This window comes from Ascidia mentula, chromosome 7 (assembly GCF_947561715.1).
Source record: "Ascidia mentula chromosome 7, kaAscMent1.1, whole genome shotgun sequence".
NCBI lineage: Eukaryota > Metazoa > Chordata > Ascidiacea > Phlebobranchia > Ascidiidae > Ascidia > Ascidia mentula.
Window position 1 is genome coordinate 2,199,569 of NC_138572.1, and position 18,372 is coordinate 2,217,940.

At 38.9% G+C, this 18,372-nt stretch overlaps 4 protein-coding genes across 4 annotated transcripts; all 4 read left to right on the forward strand.

Moving 5' to 3' along the window:
• Nucleotides 1-58: 58 nt before the first annotated feature.
• Nucleotides 59-4,108, forward strand: LOC145908921 (uncharacterized). The gene is made up of 11 exons (XM_082996241.1): nt 59-110; nt 181-354; nt 624-804; nt 1,019-1,192; nt 1,472-1,632; nt 1,696-1,900; nt 1,968-2,089; nt 2,360-2,564; nt 2,882-3,194; nt 3,484-3,794; nt 4,051-4,108. Exons 1-11 carry the CDS (start codon nt 59-61, stop codon nt 4,106-4,108), a joined length of 1,956 nt encoding a protein of 651 aa, XP_082852367.1.
• Nucleotides 4,109-5,116: 1,008 nt separating this feature from the next.
• Nucleotides 5,117-10,524, forward strand: LOC145908922 (uncharacterized). The gene is made up of 12 exons (XM_082996242.1): nt 5,117-5,233; nt 5,310-5,424; nt 5,605-5,786; nt 5,988-6,108; nt 6,627-6,811; nt 7,290-7,404; nt 7,756-7,926; nt 8,627-8,724; nt 9,106-9,271; nt 9,523-9,686; nt 9,988-10,114; nt 10,353-10,524. The coding sequence occupies exons 1-12, from the start codon at nt 5,176-5,178 to the stop codon at nt 10,522-10,524; spliced, it is 1,674 nt and encodes a 557-aa protein (XP_082852368.1). The 5' UTR covers nt 5,117-5,175.
• A 1,106-nt stretch (nt 10,525-11,630) lies between these two features.
• Nucleotides 11,631-14,474, forward strand: LOC145908924 (L-rhamnose-binding lectin CSL3-like). Its single transcript, XM_082996244.1, has 7 exons — nt 11,631-11,715; nt 12,097-12,262; nt 12,514-12,677; nt 12,979-13,105; nt 13,344-13,507; nt 13,790-13,910; nt 14,294-14,474. The coding sequence occupies exons 1-7, from the start codon at nt 11,631-11,633 to the stop codon at nt 14,472-14,474; spliced, it is 1,008 nt and encodes a 335-aa protein (XP_082852370.1).
• Nucleotides 14,475-15,858: 1,384 nt separating this feature from the next.
• LOC145908181 (large ribosomal subunit protein bL35m-like) lies at nt 15,859-17,946 on the forward strand. Its single transcript, XM_082995392.1, has 4 exons — nt 15,859-16,587; nt 16,646-16,790; nt 16,858-17,006; nt 17,305-17,946. Exons 1-4 carry the CDS (start codon nt 16,337-16,339, stop codon nt 17,552-17,554), a joined length of 795 nt encoding a protein of 264 aa, XP_082851518.1. The 5' UTR covers nt 15,859-16,336; the 3' UTR covers nt 17,555-17,946.
• Nucleotides 17,947-18,372: the final 426 nt, after the last annotated feature.

Sequence of the window (18,372 nt, forward strand, 5' to 3'; positions counted from 1 at the left end):
TGGAAAATTATTCAGGTTTCGAATCGCCAAGGAAGAAATTCGTTGGAGAGAAACAAAGATGAAACTGTTGATTGTCCTTCTGGCGTGCATTGCCGTAAGTCTCGCTATCTGTCTTGTACCAGGTAACATTTCGAGTAATTTTTTAACCGAATTCTATTTTATTGCAGGCCACCAACGCAGCATATTGCACCTACTCTTACTCCCACTTCTACAAGAACAACCTCTGCATCAGTCCACCGACCACCTTCTACCACTATCGCATCTATTTCAGGGACGCCTGGTGTTCATACAACTATTACGCTCCAATCTTCAAGTACTATCCCAACGACAGATGCGGTCAACCAGGATGGAAAGGTAAGATAGGAGATGTTTTGCTGCTAAACAAATGTCGGCGCAAGATAAGTCAAGCTGATAAGCTATACATGAATTTTTGCATGCTACATAGCCAGTATACATATAGTATATTACACTATATAAAGAAACTTATATATAAGTTAAATACTAATATGGACTATCGTATCGAGAAGGTTTTTGCGATATTGACCCACATTAAACGCATTTATGCGTCGACCATTCTATTGCGATTCCTACAAATGAAACCATGGTTTACACACGTATTTCAGAGGCTTCTGTCGATGATTTGAAAGTGGAATTGGAAAATTGTTTGAGTGAGAGTCTTTACAAGATCGTCGCTCAGATGGTTGCTGAGAGAACAAAGTGGATCCAGCGTCTTGACGAATGTCACGCCGAATTCAAAATGACCTTCAAGAACTACATGTCCAGATATTACGCTTACAAAATCCAGTAAATACCTTTGACTTATCACACAATTGCATAGGTTTGTCACATACAGAAATAATAGACAAAAGTAGTTTTAAAATATACTGCTCTTCTGGCATAAGATTTAGCGAGACTTCATCAGGGTTTGGTACTGCAATTCATATTCAGAAAAGTAGTTTTATTGAGAAAATTGCTTTTTTCAACGCCATAACCTGTTTGCCATTCTTACGATAATCAGATGCGCCTGCACCGAAGCTGAAAAGCAACACCTTCGTTATAAAAGAGATGAGAAGATCAAGGAATACAACGACATGTTGGATCAAAAAAGGGCTGAAGTTATCCAGAAATACAACGAGGCATTGAAGGAAAAAATTTACACCATCAAACTTTATCACAAGACAATTGTGGATAAGTAAGAAATAATGAGTTATTTCTGACAATTTTTTTGAAATTTTACTCGAATTTGAACTAAAAATGTGGGTCACATGTGCTTGCCTTCATCAAAAACTTTTTCAATATTGTAATGATTTGGGCCATTTGGTCAATTTAGTTCATGGTAGCGATTACATTTTAACCCGGTTTCTAGTTTAAATGCAGTAATGGTTCTGTCTTGGTCCCACAAGTCATTTTGTTTAGTCTTATTAGCGGAGTGTTCTTTGTTTCATTTCACTCGTAAACATTAACTACACAGAGCTGTGAAGTGCTTGGAAAACAGATTGGAAAAGATTGCAGAGTACCAGCAGGAACTGATCAAAAGGATTGCGGGATACGTGAATGCGTACTGGAAATATCTCGTTTCGGTCGTGAAATGCCGTAGCGAGCAGTACAGAAAATCTCTCGAATCCGTCCACGGTAACAAATCAACAATTCTATTGAATTTCATATCTTCATCCCATCCCATGAATATTTGTGCAGGCAAAAACTGGATGATCTACAAAATTAACGACCTTATCAAGGAGTTTGAAGAGAAGGAGTGCTACTCTATGAAATACAAACTTATGGCCTATTCCAGCAAGCTTTACAGCTACAAGGCCAAATTGATGACCTTCTACAGATGTTCATATCGCTGCACTGTCACCAACACACTACGATTTTATAGAACGATCTTTTACAACTCTTGGTAGAAACCTAAAACAATTACATTACTTTCTAACAAGCAATCATATATATTGTTTTCTTATACTCAGCCGATCTATTGGGCAATGGTTTTGCTACGACAGAATAACTCTGAAGACAGCACGTTGCATTGGACCATTCAAATATCGTTGGTATAAGCCCACCTATAAGTGTTTGAAAACTTGTAATCTCGGTAAGTAATTTTTAGGTAATTTTTCTTGTGTTGGGCTCCAAAAGCAACTGGCGATGATCGTTGCTACCTGTGAAAAGGTCTAAACTTTTACAGTTGGAGGACACGTCTTAAAAGAACAATCATGGTAGTTTTTTAAGTAGATTTAGATTCAGCTCTGGAAATAACCAACAAAAACTCTCCGAAATTATTAAACACGTTTATTCGATGATGATAGTTTTTGCGTATAATCTTTTGCAGCAAACTCAAATGCTGATGTTAATTTTTTAACAGGCAAACTTCACAAGCCCGTTAAAGATCTCAAGGAGGAATTGGAAGAAAAACTTGATGCCAACATCAAAGCAATCGTTCAGAAGTTCGTTGTTTGGAAAACCAAATGGATCCAATATCACATTGAGTACTGTGCAAAATACAACGAGATCATCAGGCTTAGACACGAATGTGTCGTACGGGATCGCATCGCCTACTTCGTCTGCTTGTGAGTCAAATTCCACAAATACATACGTTTTTATTGCATCCGTCAACTTAGAAAGACAACGTCACAAATTAAATTTGTTTTTCAAGGAATTTTCCCATATATAACCAATAGGAACTTAAAAAGATTTAAACGTTAACAGTACTCAAATACGTTTTTACTGCATGCAAATAGAAAAAAGAACATGCCGGCAGTTTTCATCAAAAAATTGTTTTAATGGATTTTTTTCCGCCCGTTGATTGAAACGAATCGTTTGGTGCGCATAGATAACTAATAACCACACACTTCCCAATAAACAAACACTCAACCATACATCACAGGAACAACAGTCAAAACTTGACTTGGCAACAAAAGGCTGCTGTCGAACAACTGAGAAACGAACTCAAGGACAAACGCGAGAAAGCAGTTCTCGAATACAAACTTCAACTCGGACGTCGACTCGTAAAATGCGTCACTGAGTTCAACGCGAGCATTGCCGAATACAAGGAGAAGACGGAAAAGATGATCAAGTCCATCACTGACAAGTACAGCGAATGTCTGGCCACCCGCGATGACAAAATCCTTGAGTACAGAAAGCAATTGGAGCAAACCCGTTACAGACAAAGAGCCGCTCTTGCGAAGCATATGGGCGAGGTATGTATCGTAGATCCGAAAAGCTAATTTATTATTTTCAAGCACAAACCTTTTTGTGTTTCATACATATATAATTTTCGGTGTTCTGAGCATAAGTTATTCGTAAAATTATGAGAGTAGTGTTTCCCGCAACTACACGAACGGATATAGCATTAAAGTTATTTTGTCTGTGCATGGAAGCAAACCTTAAGTTTTGCTTCTAAAATTATTGGCTTTTCAAGCAGGTTTTTTAATGACAACGACAGTCATAATGCGGCGACTGGAAGGAAATCATGTTCAATATTTTCAGGCCAAAAACTGCCACTTCGATGCCTACGTCGACATGCTCAAGTCTTTCAGCGGCCAGGATCTCACCAAATGCTCTAAAACAGTCAAGTACTACTACGCCTATGACCTAATGTATTACTGTGACGACGTTCTCAGTGATTTCGACTCTTGCTGGAGCACTCTTCTGGAGCAGTTGGTTCGCCACTACTCCTGCAGCTACAGATGCCGCGTGGGATGTTTCTCCATGCCTACGTACTGCTGGGGAAGCTACTATAGCTGGAGAGTCCGTTACCCCACAGCACCCTGCTACCAATACTACTACAAGAGATACACGTAAATGCATATTCTGTTGTTGTTGTGTGGTAAAAGCGTTGTACAGCAGATAAAATGGGCATGTACAGTAATATTGGCTGAATTAAAGTATATAACTGCCGCACCCAACTGCCAAGAACGGAATGATTAGAATTTTACATAATTCCTGGCAGTCAAAATATAGCATTACACGGTTCAATATACGACCGTTTAGGAAAAACAATTAAAAATTTTTTTTATAAAAGCCAGCAGTTTTACCCAGCTCTTTTGTTTTTAGTGTGTGCTACAGCTACCGCATCAGGTACGTCAAGGGAAGCTACCGTTACTGCGCTTAGACAGGGCGTTGTATATCTCTTGCGGAAATCCGGAAATCGAACACGTTTGATTTTTCCAATGCAATAAAATATATATAAAGCAAATTGTTGTGAAATTTTTCGGGACTTAGTTTTATATCAATGTTGGATCATTGGAGTTTATCACATGATTTTAACGAAAATGTATGTCTACTGCAATAATAGGTCTCAGTGCTGTAGCCTATTAAAATTCGAACATGAAATTGCTTCATCATCGCTCAAAAAAGTTTATTATGAGGCACAATAAAACACACAAACGTCAAAGTTTAGCGCAAAACATTCTGCGAGGAAAATGGCCGTAGAATTGAACATATAAATGGTTTGTTTTGGTAAAAAAGATTATTAAATTAAACGCCCATGTGTATAGGTGATTTCCTCACGAAGAATCAACGTCTGTCGTAAGCTCGTAGACAGTCGCACAGGGAGATGTTGGGTTGCAACATGTTTAGATGTAAAACATAACCCGCGAAAAGCGAAGAAAGACTGCACCACATGGAACTCAAAACGTTATGTCTCTGATAGAGGTGAATTTAGAGTCAAAGCGGATACTACTCGAACCGATATCAACCCCGGTGCTAAGTCAGTTCTTGCCATCAGGTCTGCCAGGGCCACTGCGCCAAAATAACACGTTGGCAACGTAAATCCGGTTTATTCGGATGTCGATACGTTGGTGTTGGGAAGTTAACACATCCACCTAAACCTTTATATTGTGTCATTTTAGTCGCTAGCTACGAAGTCATTTACGCTTCATTGAACGATTGTGATGATGTTGCACAACTTGTGGTTTTAGTTATTTAATCGCAAAGGAATGATGGCTGAAGAAAACGTGCACAAAATGGATGCTATAGTTGTATTTGCGCTAAAACATCAACGCCTATTGTGCAGATAGGTTTTTGCAATGCATTGTTCTGGCTCATCTGTACTGTCACACGATGTATTTCGACGAACATTTTGAACATTAAGTATTTTTTTAAGTTTCGATACAATTTCAGAGTGTTTAATTTTAAATACTTATCTCGAGAATACTCCGGCAGCACCATTGCAAGAAGATGGACTACAGGCAAATCGTTTTGTGCCTGATCATCGTGTGTGTTTCTGCCGGTAAGAGTTAGTGCCTTTGTTACGTATGACGTACGATGTACATTTTTATCTCATTCGTTAATATGAGCTGAATTACTTCCAGTTTCAGCATACAGGCGAATAGTTTGCGAACATTCCGCTTATCAAACCGTCAGATGTCCGAAAGGGACTTACATACAAATGACAGGTGGTTTCTATGGCAGAACCTCCAGACACATGTAAGCCTCTCTTCTTCTTTCGAAGCTTCTAATTGAAATAATTTGCGGTTAAACCCTAGTTATAATAAAAAATAAAACGTTTGGAGGCCATGTCAAAATACGGATGGTGAAAGGCATACTGGGTTGTTTTATTATCACCCATGACACTGCATCTTCATTGAGCTTGTTGTGATTTTTCAGTTGCGGTCGAAACTCCAGAACAAACTGTTATTCTTACACTTCTGGTGGAGTCATGAACAGTTGGTGCAACGGAAAGCAATCTTGCGTCTTAAAACCTAAGAATACGTATTTCGGCGACCCTTGCCGTGGGGTCAGAAAGTATATCGTATTTGATTACAGATGCCACAAACTTCCATATCCGTGTAAGTATTTTCGCGACGCATTTTCACTCATTAAGGGGCGACACTAAATCCGTCTTACGTTGAAATTATTCCTAGCCATGCAAAATGTATACAATGTTCCCAAACCTAACGTACGTGTCTGTCACGGTTGTGATAAGGTTTATCAAGGATTAACACTGAGAATTTGCCAATCACGGTTTAACCCTGTATAAATATGTCCAGCTGTGCTTCCTGCCAACACACTGCTTGCTTGCGAACACCAAGTCCACAAGAGCGTCTCCTGCCCAGCTGGAATGTACATCAATGTCCGTAGCGCTTTCTATGGCAGAACCAACAGCAAGATGTAAGTTAAAACGAACAGTTTGAATTCCTATTGGTTTATAGTGTGTTGGAATTCAGCAATGAATATCGCAGAAGCTGGTTGGCCATGATGTGATTCACGTGGTTCGTCTTTGTTTTTGGTACTAGTTATTGTAAAAAAGACATCTTTTTTTCTTTTTTTTTCGACCGCCACCGCAACCTTTTCTTTTGATCGCATTTGGACTCGCTACTTTTTCTTTTTTTCTTCTTCTCTCGCACAGTTTCTGGGGACGTCATGCTGATTACTCTCGGGCTATTTCTTCCGTTTTTCTTTGATTTTGGTGTAGTTATGGTATAAAAGACAAGGCTTTTATCTTTTTTTCGACCGCCGGCACCACCTTTACAACTCCGCTTTATTATTGTGCAAGAATGAGTCAAGAATTACAATACTTACCACTTGACATATACTAAACGTGAACAAAATTAAATTAAAGTCCTTTTTATGTCCTGTTGTGTTGCCATCAACCAACACAAGAGCCTGCATGTAAAGTTTGCCTACAGATGCGGACGCAACTCGAGAACCAACTGCCGTTCGGCAAAATCTACTGGAATCATCAAATCCTGGTGCCAGGGCAAGCAGTCATGCGTGTTGAGACCAGAAAACAAATACTTCGGCGACCCTTGCCGTGGAGTTGTGAAATATATATACATGGTATACAACTGCAAGAAGCGGCAAATACCAGCAGGTAAATACAATGTATCATTAGTGAAAAAACTCTACTACTAAGATCTAAAAGACTGGGCGATACTGCAGAAAACATTAGATATATTTGTTTATTTTAAACGTTTCGGCAACAACTCAACTCATTTTCTCTACAATAAATAACGCTTTTGCATGAACCATAGTTGAAAACCATTTAAAATCAGAGGCGGAATCCAGCCTTTACGATAGAAAATCTGTAGATTTGAAGCAAGAAATGGTGCTCATGGGGCCCTTGGCTAATTATGACCCCTCTAGACTGACATGGCTGCACAACGCTATCGGGGCGTGTTGGACATATATTCGGCCGCGAAAATAACATCCGTGCTTGTACGGTTTGTGCAGTACTTATTTAATTAATCACAGGGCTCGTGATGTGTTAATAAAGCAGTGCAAGGTACATATACTTCAAACTATCTTGGCACTAAAACCAGCTAGTAGGCTAACTTACTTATTTTTTGCAGTGCTGAGCCAGAACAGCATAATGGTGTGTGAGGGTCAATCGGTAAAAATCAGTTGCCAATCGGGAAAGAACATTCTTATGACAGAGGGTTTCTACGGGAGGGACAACACTTGCTCGTACGTAACTTTTGCTATTTGGGTCCACTTTTGATTATTAGGGAATCGGGTTACTATGGGTCGTTCTGTCTGATTTCAAGCCGAATTCACAGCAGTTTTTTCATTCTCAAAATAGTGTTGCATGGTTGTATAAAAAAGTATTTAAATTTATCTGTGCTGGCGAATTTTACTGAAAACCTAAAATCGTTTGTTTTACAACATGGTCTCTGTGTCTAACAACAAAAAAAAAACTTACAAAAATTATCAAGCATCTTGCCTGCCATAACTCTTCAAGAGATTGTAACAAACAAAATTTCTTCCACCCAAACGAAAAAACTGCTTCCACCATATCTACCATTAAATGTTCTTCAGGTGCAAGAGGGGCAACGTCAACAACACGAAATGCAAGGCAGGTGGATCTTATCAGAAGCTCCAAAGAAGTTGCAACAACAAAAACAGCTGTTTGATGACTGCAACTAACTCTGTGTTCGGAGACCCTTGCAGAGGAGTGGGGAAGTTTATCAGAGCATCGTTCTCGTGCTTGTAATATGTGAATATCTTGGACGTAGGCATTTTTGCTACTCCAGATGTAATAAACGGAAGTCATGAAATATGTTTATATGTCAATGAGCCGGCTGTCATGTGGCATCCACCAGAGCCTACAATGTCTTCCAGAAGAGCATATATAAAACACCCTTTTTCAGGATTTCTGAGTACTCTTTAGGAAAATTGTTTGTAGATATTTATTACCGATGGTGTTGTTTTGAGGTGGACAAAATTAACCGGACATTTTTCCAGACAAAAAATACGCACTAAAACATTTTCTATGTACTCAAAAAGAGAGCAATTAAAAGTCACTCTTGAAGACAAAATTTAAAATTAGTTACAAGATTTAGTGAGTGCGGAAACCACGCTTGTGGCTGATTACAAATGTAGCAGCGACGTTGACCGCGGGGTGTGTCTCTATGTGCCGGTGAAAAATATATGTGTGTACTCCATTCGAAAGCGGTTTATCTCATGCCTATCTTGCCACAACATCAGTTGCAGCGAGTTCAATGGTCTATTTTAACAATGCTTTGCTTCACAAATTACTAAAGTAAGACTGCAGCGGTTGGTTTTTCCTCAAGGCCAGTCACGGGAATTTTTAACTGAAAAAATCCCATACTACTTTTTCGAAGCGTATTCGATCTTATTTTTATATCCTAGATATCGCATCAGCTTATTTTGCGGTTAAACGCTGCAGCACTTTCTCCATAATGCCTCTGTTGCGCGTAAGTTACTTAGCGCCGACGAACTTCAATGCCGACGGCAAAAATAAACCCATCCAACAATTTATTCTCGGTTAATTGTTGTTGATTGTAGACCAAAATATCCCAAGCTGTGTATAAATAAAGGCGAAAACACTGGATAGGTAAAGTCATATGGTGATGGAACAGCACTGGACAATTGGACAGAATTGCGAACATTGTGTCGTGCTTCTTTGTTCTAGTGATAACAAACATAAATTATTTTACGTTTAATTGTCTAACATTGTAATAAAGAGTTTAATAATTAAAAATTCAAATTTCAAAGCTTTTGTTCAAATATCTCAATAATTTGCACTGAAACATGAACTTTTTGCAGTCCCTGGCAGCGGCTTTAGCATTGCTTGTTGATGAGTTGATCAAGAATTTTCCATCTGGAACAAAAACTACGTTACAAATATTCCTCTGTTGTTTACAGCTTCTGCAATTTTGCCGATCCTTGCGTTCCCACAACCAGAGCCGGAACCCCAACCCGCCAAGTCCGTGGTAGCGTGTGAAGGCGGAAGTGGCGTCACCGTTAGATGTCCGGCCGGGCAATATATTGACGGCATCGACGCCTACTACGGAAGAACCGACGCAAACACGTGTGTGGTGAAATATATGTGTAAAAGTACCGAGAACCAACAAAATAACTAGAAAGTTCTTTTATATTTTGGGGGCCAAATAGTTTATAAATATCGTATAATAAAGAGATGTTTTTGGTTTTGTGTTTAGTCTTAGAGCAAGTAGGCCTAGAAAAAAATGCTTTTTTTTTGGTGAACCTTGTGACGAATAAACAAGAAGGACAGGACTAACCGAGAAATTCGTTTGGAAATTTAAATGATTTAAAACGCAGGTGTGGTGAGGACACCAATACAAATTGTAAGGCGAGTTCGTCTGAAACCATAATCAGAGACAACTGCCATGGAAAAAACTGGTGCGTTCTCAGCGCCCAAAGCTCTATTTTTGGCGATCCGTGCCCGGATGTGGTCAAGTACGTTAAAATGTCCTACAATTGCGGTAAGTTTCAATTTGTAATACGAACTAACGTTCAGTGAGGCGTTGAGGCATATTTAGCATAAAAAAGAAATTACAACAAAAACATTTTTTAAAGATGTTTATAATTTTTTATTCTCTTATATTGCATTTTCCCTATGTGATATTACATTGTAGCTGCTCTGCCGAGCTTCATACTATGGTTTGGTGACAACACAGAATTGGTACAGCATATTATTGTGAAGTTACACTTTTTCATAACAAGGATTCAATTATTGTTAGTTACCGAAAACCAACTTGACTATATAACAAACGTTGTTCACAGTGGAGAGTATACCCGGCATGCAACAAATATTCGTTTGCACATATCAATGGAACGATACCCTCATTTGTCCTTCTGGAGAGTACATCAACATTATTCACGCATATTATGGAAGAACTGATATTTTGATGTGAGTTATCAGAATGCTCAATATCACATCTTTACTGTAAGCATATTTTGAGTGAATTGCGTAATTGCGCCACTGTTTCGAACTCTTGGTGTGGCAAGACAGGATATTAAGAAACAAACAAGAGTTAAAACTCTTAAGAATTATAACAGCGCTGTAAAGAATATTACACATTATTTGCTAACCCTATCTTGAGCTGTATGTTGATTTGTACATAAACTGTCAATTCTTATTGTTGCAGGTGCGGATACAACAGCAACGACAACTGCTTTGCAGCTAATTCGCAATCCATTATTGCTGATAATTGCCAAGGGTGGACGACCTGCAATCTTGAGGCTAAAAACGAAGTGTTTGGAGATCCTTGTAGTGAAGTAGTAAAGTACATTGACGTGAAATACGAATGCAGTAAGTAGTAGATTGTTTGCCACCAATCAAACTATAAACTATAGGCTACAGCGCACCCAGTACCAATGTTATGATCTATGGAAACGGCACAACTCTGTCTGTAGATCTATTTAAAATAGTCCTCTAGCTCCACCACACGGATGCTATTTAAAATGGTCCTCTAGCTCCACCACACGGATGCTATTTAAAATGGTCCTCTAGCTCCACCACACGGATGCTATTTAAAATGGTCCTCTAGCTCCACCACACGGATGCTATTTAAAATGGTCCTCTAGCTCCACCACACGGATGCTATTTAAAATGGTCCTCTAGCTCCACCACACGGAAGCCATTTAAAATGGTCCTCTAGCTCCACCACACGGATGCTATTTAAAATAGTCCTCTAGCTCCACCATACGGATGCTATTTAAAATAGTCCTCTAGCTCCACCACACTCATGCTATTTAAAATAATCCTCTAGCTCCACCACACGGATGCTACTTAAAATAGTCTTCTAGCTCCACCATACGGATGCTACTTAAAATAGTTTCAAATAGCATCCGGGTGGTGGAGCTAGAGGACCATTTTGAATAACATCCGGTTGGTGGAGCTAGAGGACCATTTTGAATAACATCCGGGTGGTGGAGCTAGAGGACCATTTCAAATAGCATCCGGGTGGTGGAGCTAGAGGACCATTTTGAATAACATCCGGTTGGTGGAGCTAGAGGACTATTTCAAAAAACATTCGGGGGTTGGAGCTAGAGAACTATTTTAAATACCATCGGCGTGGTGGAGCCACTAGACTAGAGCATTTTGCCACCTTAAAGCTGAGGCCATAATAATGTAAAAAAAACAAAATTTTTAACATGACTTACTGTATGACTGGATTGCCCGCTAGCCACGGCCGGTCCTGGGCACATAAAACTGATATAAACCAAAAAGGGACCAGCGCACACAGCACATATGTGGTAATTTAACCGTTGTATTTGTTTGCCATTGCCACAAGGCCAGTCACGGGAATTTTTAACTGAAAAAATCCCATACTACTTTTTCGAAGCGTATTCGATCTTATTTTTATATCCTAGATATCGCATCAGCTTATTTTGCGGTTAAACGCTGCAGCACTTTCTCCATAATGCCTCTGTTGCGCGTAAGTTACTTAGCGCCGACGAACTTCAATGCCGACGGCAAAAATAAACCCATCCAACAATTTATTCTCGGTTAATTGTTGTTGATTGTAGACCAAAATATCCCAAGCTGTGTATAAATAAAGGCGAAAACACTGGATAGGTAAAGTCATATGGTGATGGAACAGCACTGGACAATTGGACAGAATTGCGAACATTGTGTCGTGCTTCTTTGTTCTAGTGATAACAAACATAAATTATTTTACGTTTAATTGTCTAACATTGTAATAAAGAGTTTAATAATTAAAAATTCAAATTTCAAAGCTTTTGTTCAAATATCTCAATAATTTGCACTGAAACATGAACTTTTTGCAGTCCCTGGCAGCGGCTTTAGCATTGCTTGTTGATGAGTTGATCAAGAATTTTCCATCTGGAACAAAAACTACGTTACAAATATTCCTCTGTTGTTTACAGCTTCTGCAATTTTGCCGATCCTTGCGTTCCCACAACCAGAGCCGGAACCCCAACCCGCCAAGTCCGTGGTAGCGTGTGAAGGCGGAAGTGGCGTCACCGTTAGATGTCCGGCCGGGCAATATATTGACGTCATCGACGCCTACTACGGAAGAACCGACGCAAACACGTGTGTGGTGAAATATATGTGTAAAAGTACCGAGAACCAACAAAATAACTAGAAAGTTCTTTTATATTTTGGGGGCCAAATAGTTTATAAATATCGTATAATAAAGAGATGTTTTTGGTTTTGTGTTTAGTCTTAGAGCAAGTAGGCCTAGAAAAAAATGCTTTTTTTTTGGTGAACCTTGTGACGAATAAACAAGAAGGACAGGACTAACCGAGAAATTCGTTTGGAAATTTAAATGATTTAAAACGCAGGTGTGGTGAGGACACCAATACAAATTGTAAGGCGAGTTCGTCTGAAACCATAATCAGAGACAACTGCCATGGAAAAAACTGGTGCGTTCTCAGCGCCCAAAGCTCTATTTTTGGCGATCCGTGCCCGGATGTGGTCAAGTACGTTAAAATGTCCTACAATTGCGGTAAGTTTCAATTTGTAATACGAACTAACGTTCAGTGAGGCGTTGAGGCATATTTAGCATAAAAAAGAAATTACAACAAAAACATTTTTTAAAGATGTTTATAATTTTTTATTCTCTTATATTGCATTTTCCCTATGTGATATTACATTGTAGCTGCTCTGCCGAGCTTCATACTATGGTTTGGTGACAACACAGAATTGGTACAGCATATTATTGTGAAGTTACACTTTTTCATAACAAGGATTCAATTATTGTTAGTTACCGAAAACCAACTTGACTATATAACAAACGTTGTTCACAGTGGAGAGTATACCCGGCATGCAACAAATATTCGTTTGCACATATCAATGGAACGATACCCTCATTTGTCCTTCTGGAGAGTACATCAACATTATTCACGCATATTATGGAAGAACTGATATTTTGATGTGAGTTATCAGAATGCTCAATATCACATCTTTACTGTAAGCATATTTTGAGTGAATTGCGTAATTGCGCCACTGTTTCGAACTCTTGGTGTGGCAAGACAGGATATTAAGAAACAAACAAGAGTTAAAACTCTTAAGAATTATAACAGCGCTGTAAAGAATATTACACATTATTTGCTAACCCTATCTTGAGCTGTATGTTGATTTGTACATAAACTGTCAATTCTTATTGTTGCAGGTGCGGATACAACAGCAACGACAACTGCTTTGCAGCTAATTCGCAATCCATTATTGCTGATAATTGCCAAGGGTGGACGACCTGCAATCTTGAGGCTAAAAACGAAGTGTTTGGAGATCCTTGTAGTGAAGTAGTAAAGTACATTGACGTGAAATACGAATGCAGTAAGTAGTAGATTGTTTGCCACCAATCAAACTATAAACTATAGGCTACAGCGCACCCAGTACCAATGTTATGATCTATGGAAACGGCACAACTCTGTCTGTAGATCCTGAGCAGAATGTATAACAGTAACTGTTTTCGTGACGCAAATGTTTAAGGTGTTTTCACGCAACGTATATAAATTCTACATTTTTCCACAAGGAAAACATAAGATTTCTATTGGCAACAAAACAGACCAGGAAAGGTCAATTTCGTTACAAAATGTTTTGTATTAACCTTTACAGCGACGCAGAAAATAGAGAAGATAGTTGCTTGTGAAGGCAAAGGCACGAAAGAAATCTCCTGTCCCGATGGTCAAGTAATCTCAGTGCATAGAGCTTACTACGGGCGAACCAATTCTCGTGTGTAAGTGACTTGGGCTGCAGTTTTAAAAGTAGCTAATTCCTGTTTCAAAACAGTGGAAATTTTTCCCATTGCAGTATTAGAAAAAAAAACTAATTAACCTGGTGCTACAAAAAAATTATTACCTTTAAATAGAGCAGACCCAATTTTGTCCGCGGGTATTTTAACATGAAAGGCGTATCTGAATTCATAACTTACTTGGCGCATATACAAGCAGGCAAACCACCATAAAGTTTAAAGTAATGAACCTGACTGGCCGGAATTCATGTGAGAGAAAATTACGTCAAATTCCACGATCAACTCGTTTCGAGTCCATCAATGTTTCGCATACCAACCACAATTTCCATTTTCAACGAATTAAAAAACCCTTTTTTATATTTTTGCAGATGCGGCGCCAACCCAGAAATAACGTGTGAGGCTTCTGGTTCATTCGACAAGATATCTGCAGCATGTGATATGCAACAATCTTGCACTCTCAACCCTGATAGCGATATATTTGGAGACCCTTGCGATGGTGTAGTGAAATACATTGATCTCGATTATTACTGCTATGCGAGTGCTTGGTGAGTTTGCAGCTGAGTCGCGAATGTGTTTTGTGTTGTTTGAAAATTAAGCATTGTATCAAAATGGTTTTCCAAAAAGCGACCAGTGATGGTGTTTAATGTTTCTTACAAATGTTTTTAAGGGTTTATCCTCGCGGCAGAATAGAAATCCTAAACTTGCAATTTATTTTTCTTCAGATTGCAGCAGACATCCAACATAAACAGCACCATATGCACTGCCTCAGTACCCTGCAGTATGCCGCAAGCAAATGGAGAGGGAAAATGTTGTGCGATTTGATTACTAAATGTTCTGGCACCTTTGCTTTGACACATTATAGTCTATATCAAATTGTAAATAAAATTTTCTGCTTTACCTGTCGTGTGGTGTTTGTGCGTTGCGCCAGACATTGCAACAGGTGGACCACACGGATGCTATTTAAAATAGTCCTCTAGCTCCACCACACGGATGCTATTTAAAATAGTCCTCTAGCTCCACCACACGGATGCTATTTAAAATAGTCCTCTAGCTCCACCACACGGATGCTATTTAAAATGGTCCTCTAGCTCCACCACACGGATGCTATTTAAAATGGTCCTCTAGCTCCACCACACGGATGCTATTTAAAATGGTCCTCTAGCTCCACCACACGGATGCTATTTAAAATGGTCCTCTAGCTTCACCACACGGATGCTATTTAAAATGGTCCTCTAGCTCCACCACACGGAAGCCATTTAAAATGGTCCTCTAGCTCCACCACACGGATGCTATTTAAAATAGTCCTCTAGCTCCACCATACGGATGCTATTTAAAATAGTCCTCTAGCTCCACCACACTCATGCTATTTAAAATAATCCTCTAGCTCCACCACACGGATGCTACTTAAAATAGTCTTCTAGCTCCACCATACGGATGCTACTTAAAATAGTTTCAAATAGCATCCGGGTGGTGGAGCTAGAGGACCATTTTGAATAACATCCGGTTGGTGGAGCTAGAGGACCATTTTGAATAACATCCGGGTGGTGGAGCTAGAGGACCATTTCAAATAGCATCCGGGTGGTGGAGCTAGAGGACCATTTTGAATAACATCCGGTTGGTGGAGCTAGAGGACTATTTCAAAAAACATTCGGGGGTTGGAGCTAGAGAACTATTTTAAATACCATCGGCGTGGTGGAGCCACTAGACTAGAGCATTTTGCCACCTTAAAGCTGAGGCCATAATAATGTAAAAAAAACAAAATTTTTAACATGACTTACTGTATGACTGGATTGCCCGCTAGCCACGGCCGGTCCTGGGCACATAAAACTGATATAAACCAAAAAGGGACCAGCGCACACAGCACATATGTGGTAATTTAACCGTTGTATTTGTTTGCCATTGCCATTGCCATGCATCAGTAACTCTTCGTTTTTCCGTTTTCAAGATAGGCGAATCGTGTTTTACTCGTGGTTTATATTTGCTGATAATGCACACATTGCAGTGGCCTTTAATTGTTACCTGTTAGCAGAATTACGAGTCCGGTATTTCGGTAACATTCCTTGTTGTTTCAAACGAGAGAGGCGAAGAAAAAAATACGTGTCCCTCACCATTGGTCTGTGAAAGATAAAAGATTTCTGACACACGTACTTCATGCTGTGTTTTTTTTAACTATGTATTTTGAAATACGCATGGCATGTTACAAAAAAAATGCTGACATATATGTTTGTTTTGTTAACTAAGAACAGAAAACTAAGTATGTTGTGGAGTACCTTTATTTCTAAATTAGTTTGTATTCAATTTACTTGATCAGCTAATTAATGTTATTAATTTCTGTTTTTAAAGCATGTGACCCCCGGATTATGGCAATATAGGCTGTTTTTTTCCACATTATCAATGGCAAAACCATTACCATGATTTCAATATTTAAAACAATATCAACGCAACTGCTGAGGCAACCTAAAGTCCGTGCAGGTTGTGTATCATGCTTGTCCAATCATGGAAATTGGTTTCTTTGTCCACAATTCACTACTTTACCAGCTGTGCACCAGCAACCATACTCATCTTTAATCACTTCGTCAATCCAAGCAACTTCAGAAGAAATTAATAGGAAATTGCTGGGTCATCTCTTGACCTTGAATAAAACTCCTTTGCTTGGAGATTGGTAAGAATCTCATTTCCAATTTACATGCAATTTGTGCTTGAATTTTGGTGTTTTCCAGCATGAGTCCTGTACCAGGTGTGTCATGTATTCCTAATCGCACACTGATAACACATGGAGAGTTTATGAGGCGAAAAACAGACAGAGAACAAAACATTTTGAAACGCTTCAGAAGGCTTGGAAACGGTTTGTGGCTGCGAAGACAGGTAGAACTAAATTGTGTGCTATGAACTTATTCGTTTTATGAGGTTTGTTTGTGTTTGTGTCGAACAGCAAGGATCTAAATACAAGATTTGGTTGAAAATAATAAAGCATAAAGGTCGAAGGAAGGTGCACAAGTTAAGGAGATCTATAATCTGCAACTCACAGCAGTCAAGAAAACTGGACCGGCTTGTTTCATCCAAGTGGAAAAAGCAAAAATGGTATCAAGGATTGTTTTGTCTAAAGAAATGAATAATAGAAGCTAAACATTATGCTGCTGTTGCAGCCAGACATTGTAAATTTTTAGTAAACTGTTCTGACATAAAATAACATTTCGAATTTATTTTTACCACTGTTTTGTTTGCTATCTGGAGAGAATTGCAGCATCAAAGCCATGATGTATGGCAAACAAAACATTGGTGAAAACAAAATCTATGTTGCTTTTGTGCCAGAAAAGGACAGTTTTCTCAAAAAAGGAGCCAAAATGTGGTGTGATGCATTTCTAATTTTTCTATTTAGGTATGTAGATGATCCTTACATAGGCTACACAACACCGTCGATGTTTTACTATCATCCCAAAATGTTACCTTGGAACAAAGCAAAAATGAACAATTCAGAACATGAAAAAAATTATGGATGGAGACGCGCATGCAGAGGGAATAAACAAAGAGCATTGCGAAAGCATGACCATATAGGATGGAATTGTTCTCACAGACAAAAGAGGTTTTCGCCAACAAACCCAAATGGTCTTTATAACATCGCAAGATAAAGATGTTTCTTTCATTGTCCCACCAACAACATGAAATTACTTGACATACTGTATAAAAAGGTGAAAAGTTGATTAAAGGTTACAATATCACATCCAAAGGGATAACTTTTGAATAGCATGTATAAGTTACATACTTACCTGAAATTAGTTCTTGTGCCATTTTGAAATAAAATTTACCATGCAAATTTTATTGTGCTCCTGTGAATAGCAGATAAGTTTAGTCATTTATTGCCTGTGGTGGGATTAACTGCCACGAGAAAGGCTACTAAACCGAACAACGTGCTTTGTTTCCTAATCAAGTGCATCCGCATTGGCTTGTGGTAAGTTCCAAGACAACCTGCTGTGTTTCTCAGCATCTCAGGCTTCCGGGCTCTTGCAACTATCTCATCACTTAATGTGACGTCCTACAGTGTTTCTCCGCTCTGTGAGTTTAGATTATTAGTGCTTGCAAAATACCCAAATATGAGCTGGATTTACAGCGGGTTTGCAAGTTTTACGTCTGTTGTGTAGACAGCATTACATAACAATATGTTACAGTAAGGTTTCATCAGGGCAATTGCTTGTATGTTTGGTAAGCAACTATTGCCTGTGCACGTGAAATATTTGTGTATACTTGGCATGTCAGTAAAAGCATTTTTACGCTACATATCAGAGAAACGGCAAAACGGAAACGTCATTTGACACAAAGTAACCTCAAAAACGACCTGTAATAAACCGTCTTACATGTTTATGTCACGTGACCGTAGCGAAGCACGTCTGGCTTTTACTAGCATCAAAACAAGGCGTCGACAAATATGGCGTAGTTATTTCATTTATTA

Bases quoted from the DNA above. Each gene is read 5' to 3' on its own strand.
- LOC145908921 (XM_082996241.1), top strand. From the start codon at position 59: ATGAAACTGTTGATTGTCCTTCTGGCGTGCATTGCCGTAAGTCTCGCT. The intron at 805-1,018 runs GTAAATACCTTT...TACGATAATCAG, and splicing joins TATTACGCTTACAAAATCCA to ATGCGCCTGCACCGAAGCTG. The intron at 1,633-1,695 runs GTAACAAATCAA...ATATTTGTGCAG, and splicing joins ATCTCTCGAATCCGTCCACG to GCAAAAACTGGATGATCTAC.
- LOC145908922 (XM_082996242.1), top strand. From the start codon at position 5,176: ATGGACTACAGGCAAATCGTTTTGTGCCTGATCATCGTGTGTGTTTCT. The intron at 5,425-5,604 runs GTAAGCCTCTCT...GTGATTTTTCAG, and splicing joins GGCAGAACCTCCAGACACAT to TTGCGGTCGAAACTCCAGAA. The intron at 9,687-9,987 runs GTAAGTTTCAAT...CGTTGTTCACAG, and splicing joins TAAAATGTCCTACAATTGCG to TGGAGAGTATACCCGGCATG.
- LOC145908924 (XM_082996244.1), top strand. From the start codon at position 11,631: ATGCCTCTGTTGCGCGTAAGTTACTTAGCGCCGACGAACTTCAATGCC. The intron at 11,716-12,096 runs GTTAATTGTTGT...TGTTGTTTACAG, and splicing joins CATCCAACAATTTATTCTCG to CTTCTGCAATTTTGCCGATC. The intron at 13,106-13,343 runs GTGAGTTATCAG...TTATTGTTGCAG, and splicing joins GGAAGAACTGATATTTTGAT to GTGCGGATACAACAGCAACG.
- LOC145908181 (XM_082995392.1), top strand. From the start codon at position 16,337: ATGATTTCAATATTTAAAACAATATCAACGCAACTGCTGAGGCAACCT. The intron at 16,588-16,645 runs GTAAGAATCTCA...GGTGTTTTCCAG, and splicing joins ACTCCTTTGCTTGGAGATTG to CATGAGTCCTGTACCAGGTG. The intron at 16,791-16,857 runs GTAGAACTAAAT...TGTGTCGAACAG, and splicing joins GTTTGTGGCTGCGAAGACAG to CAAGGATCTAAATACAAGAT.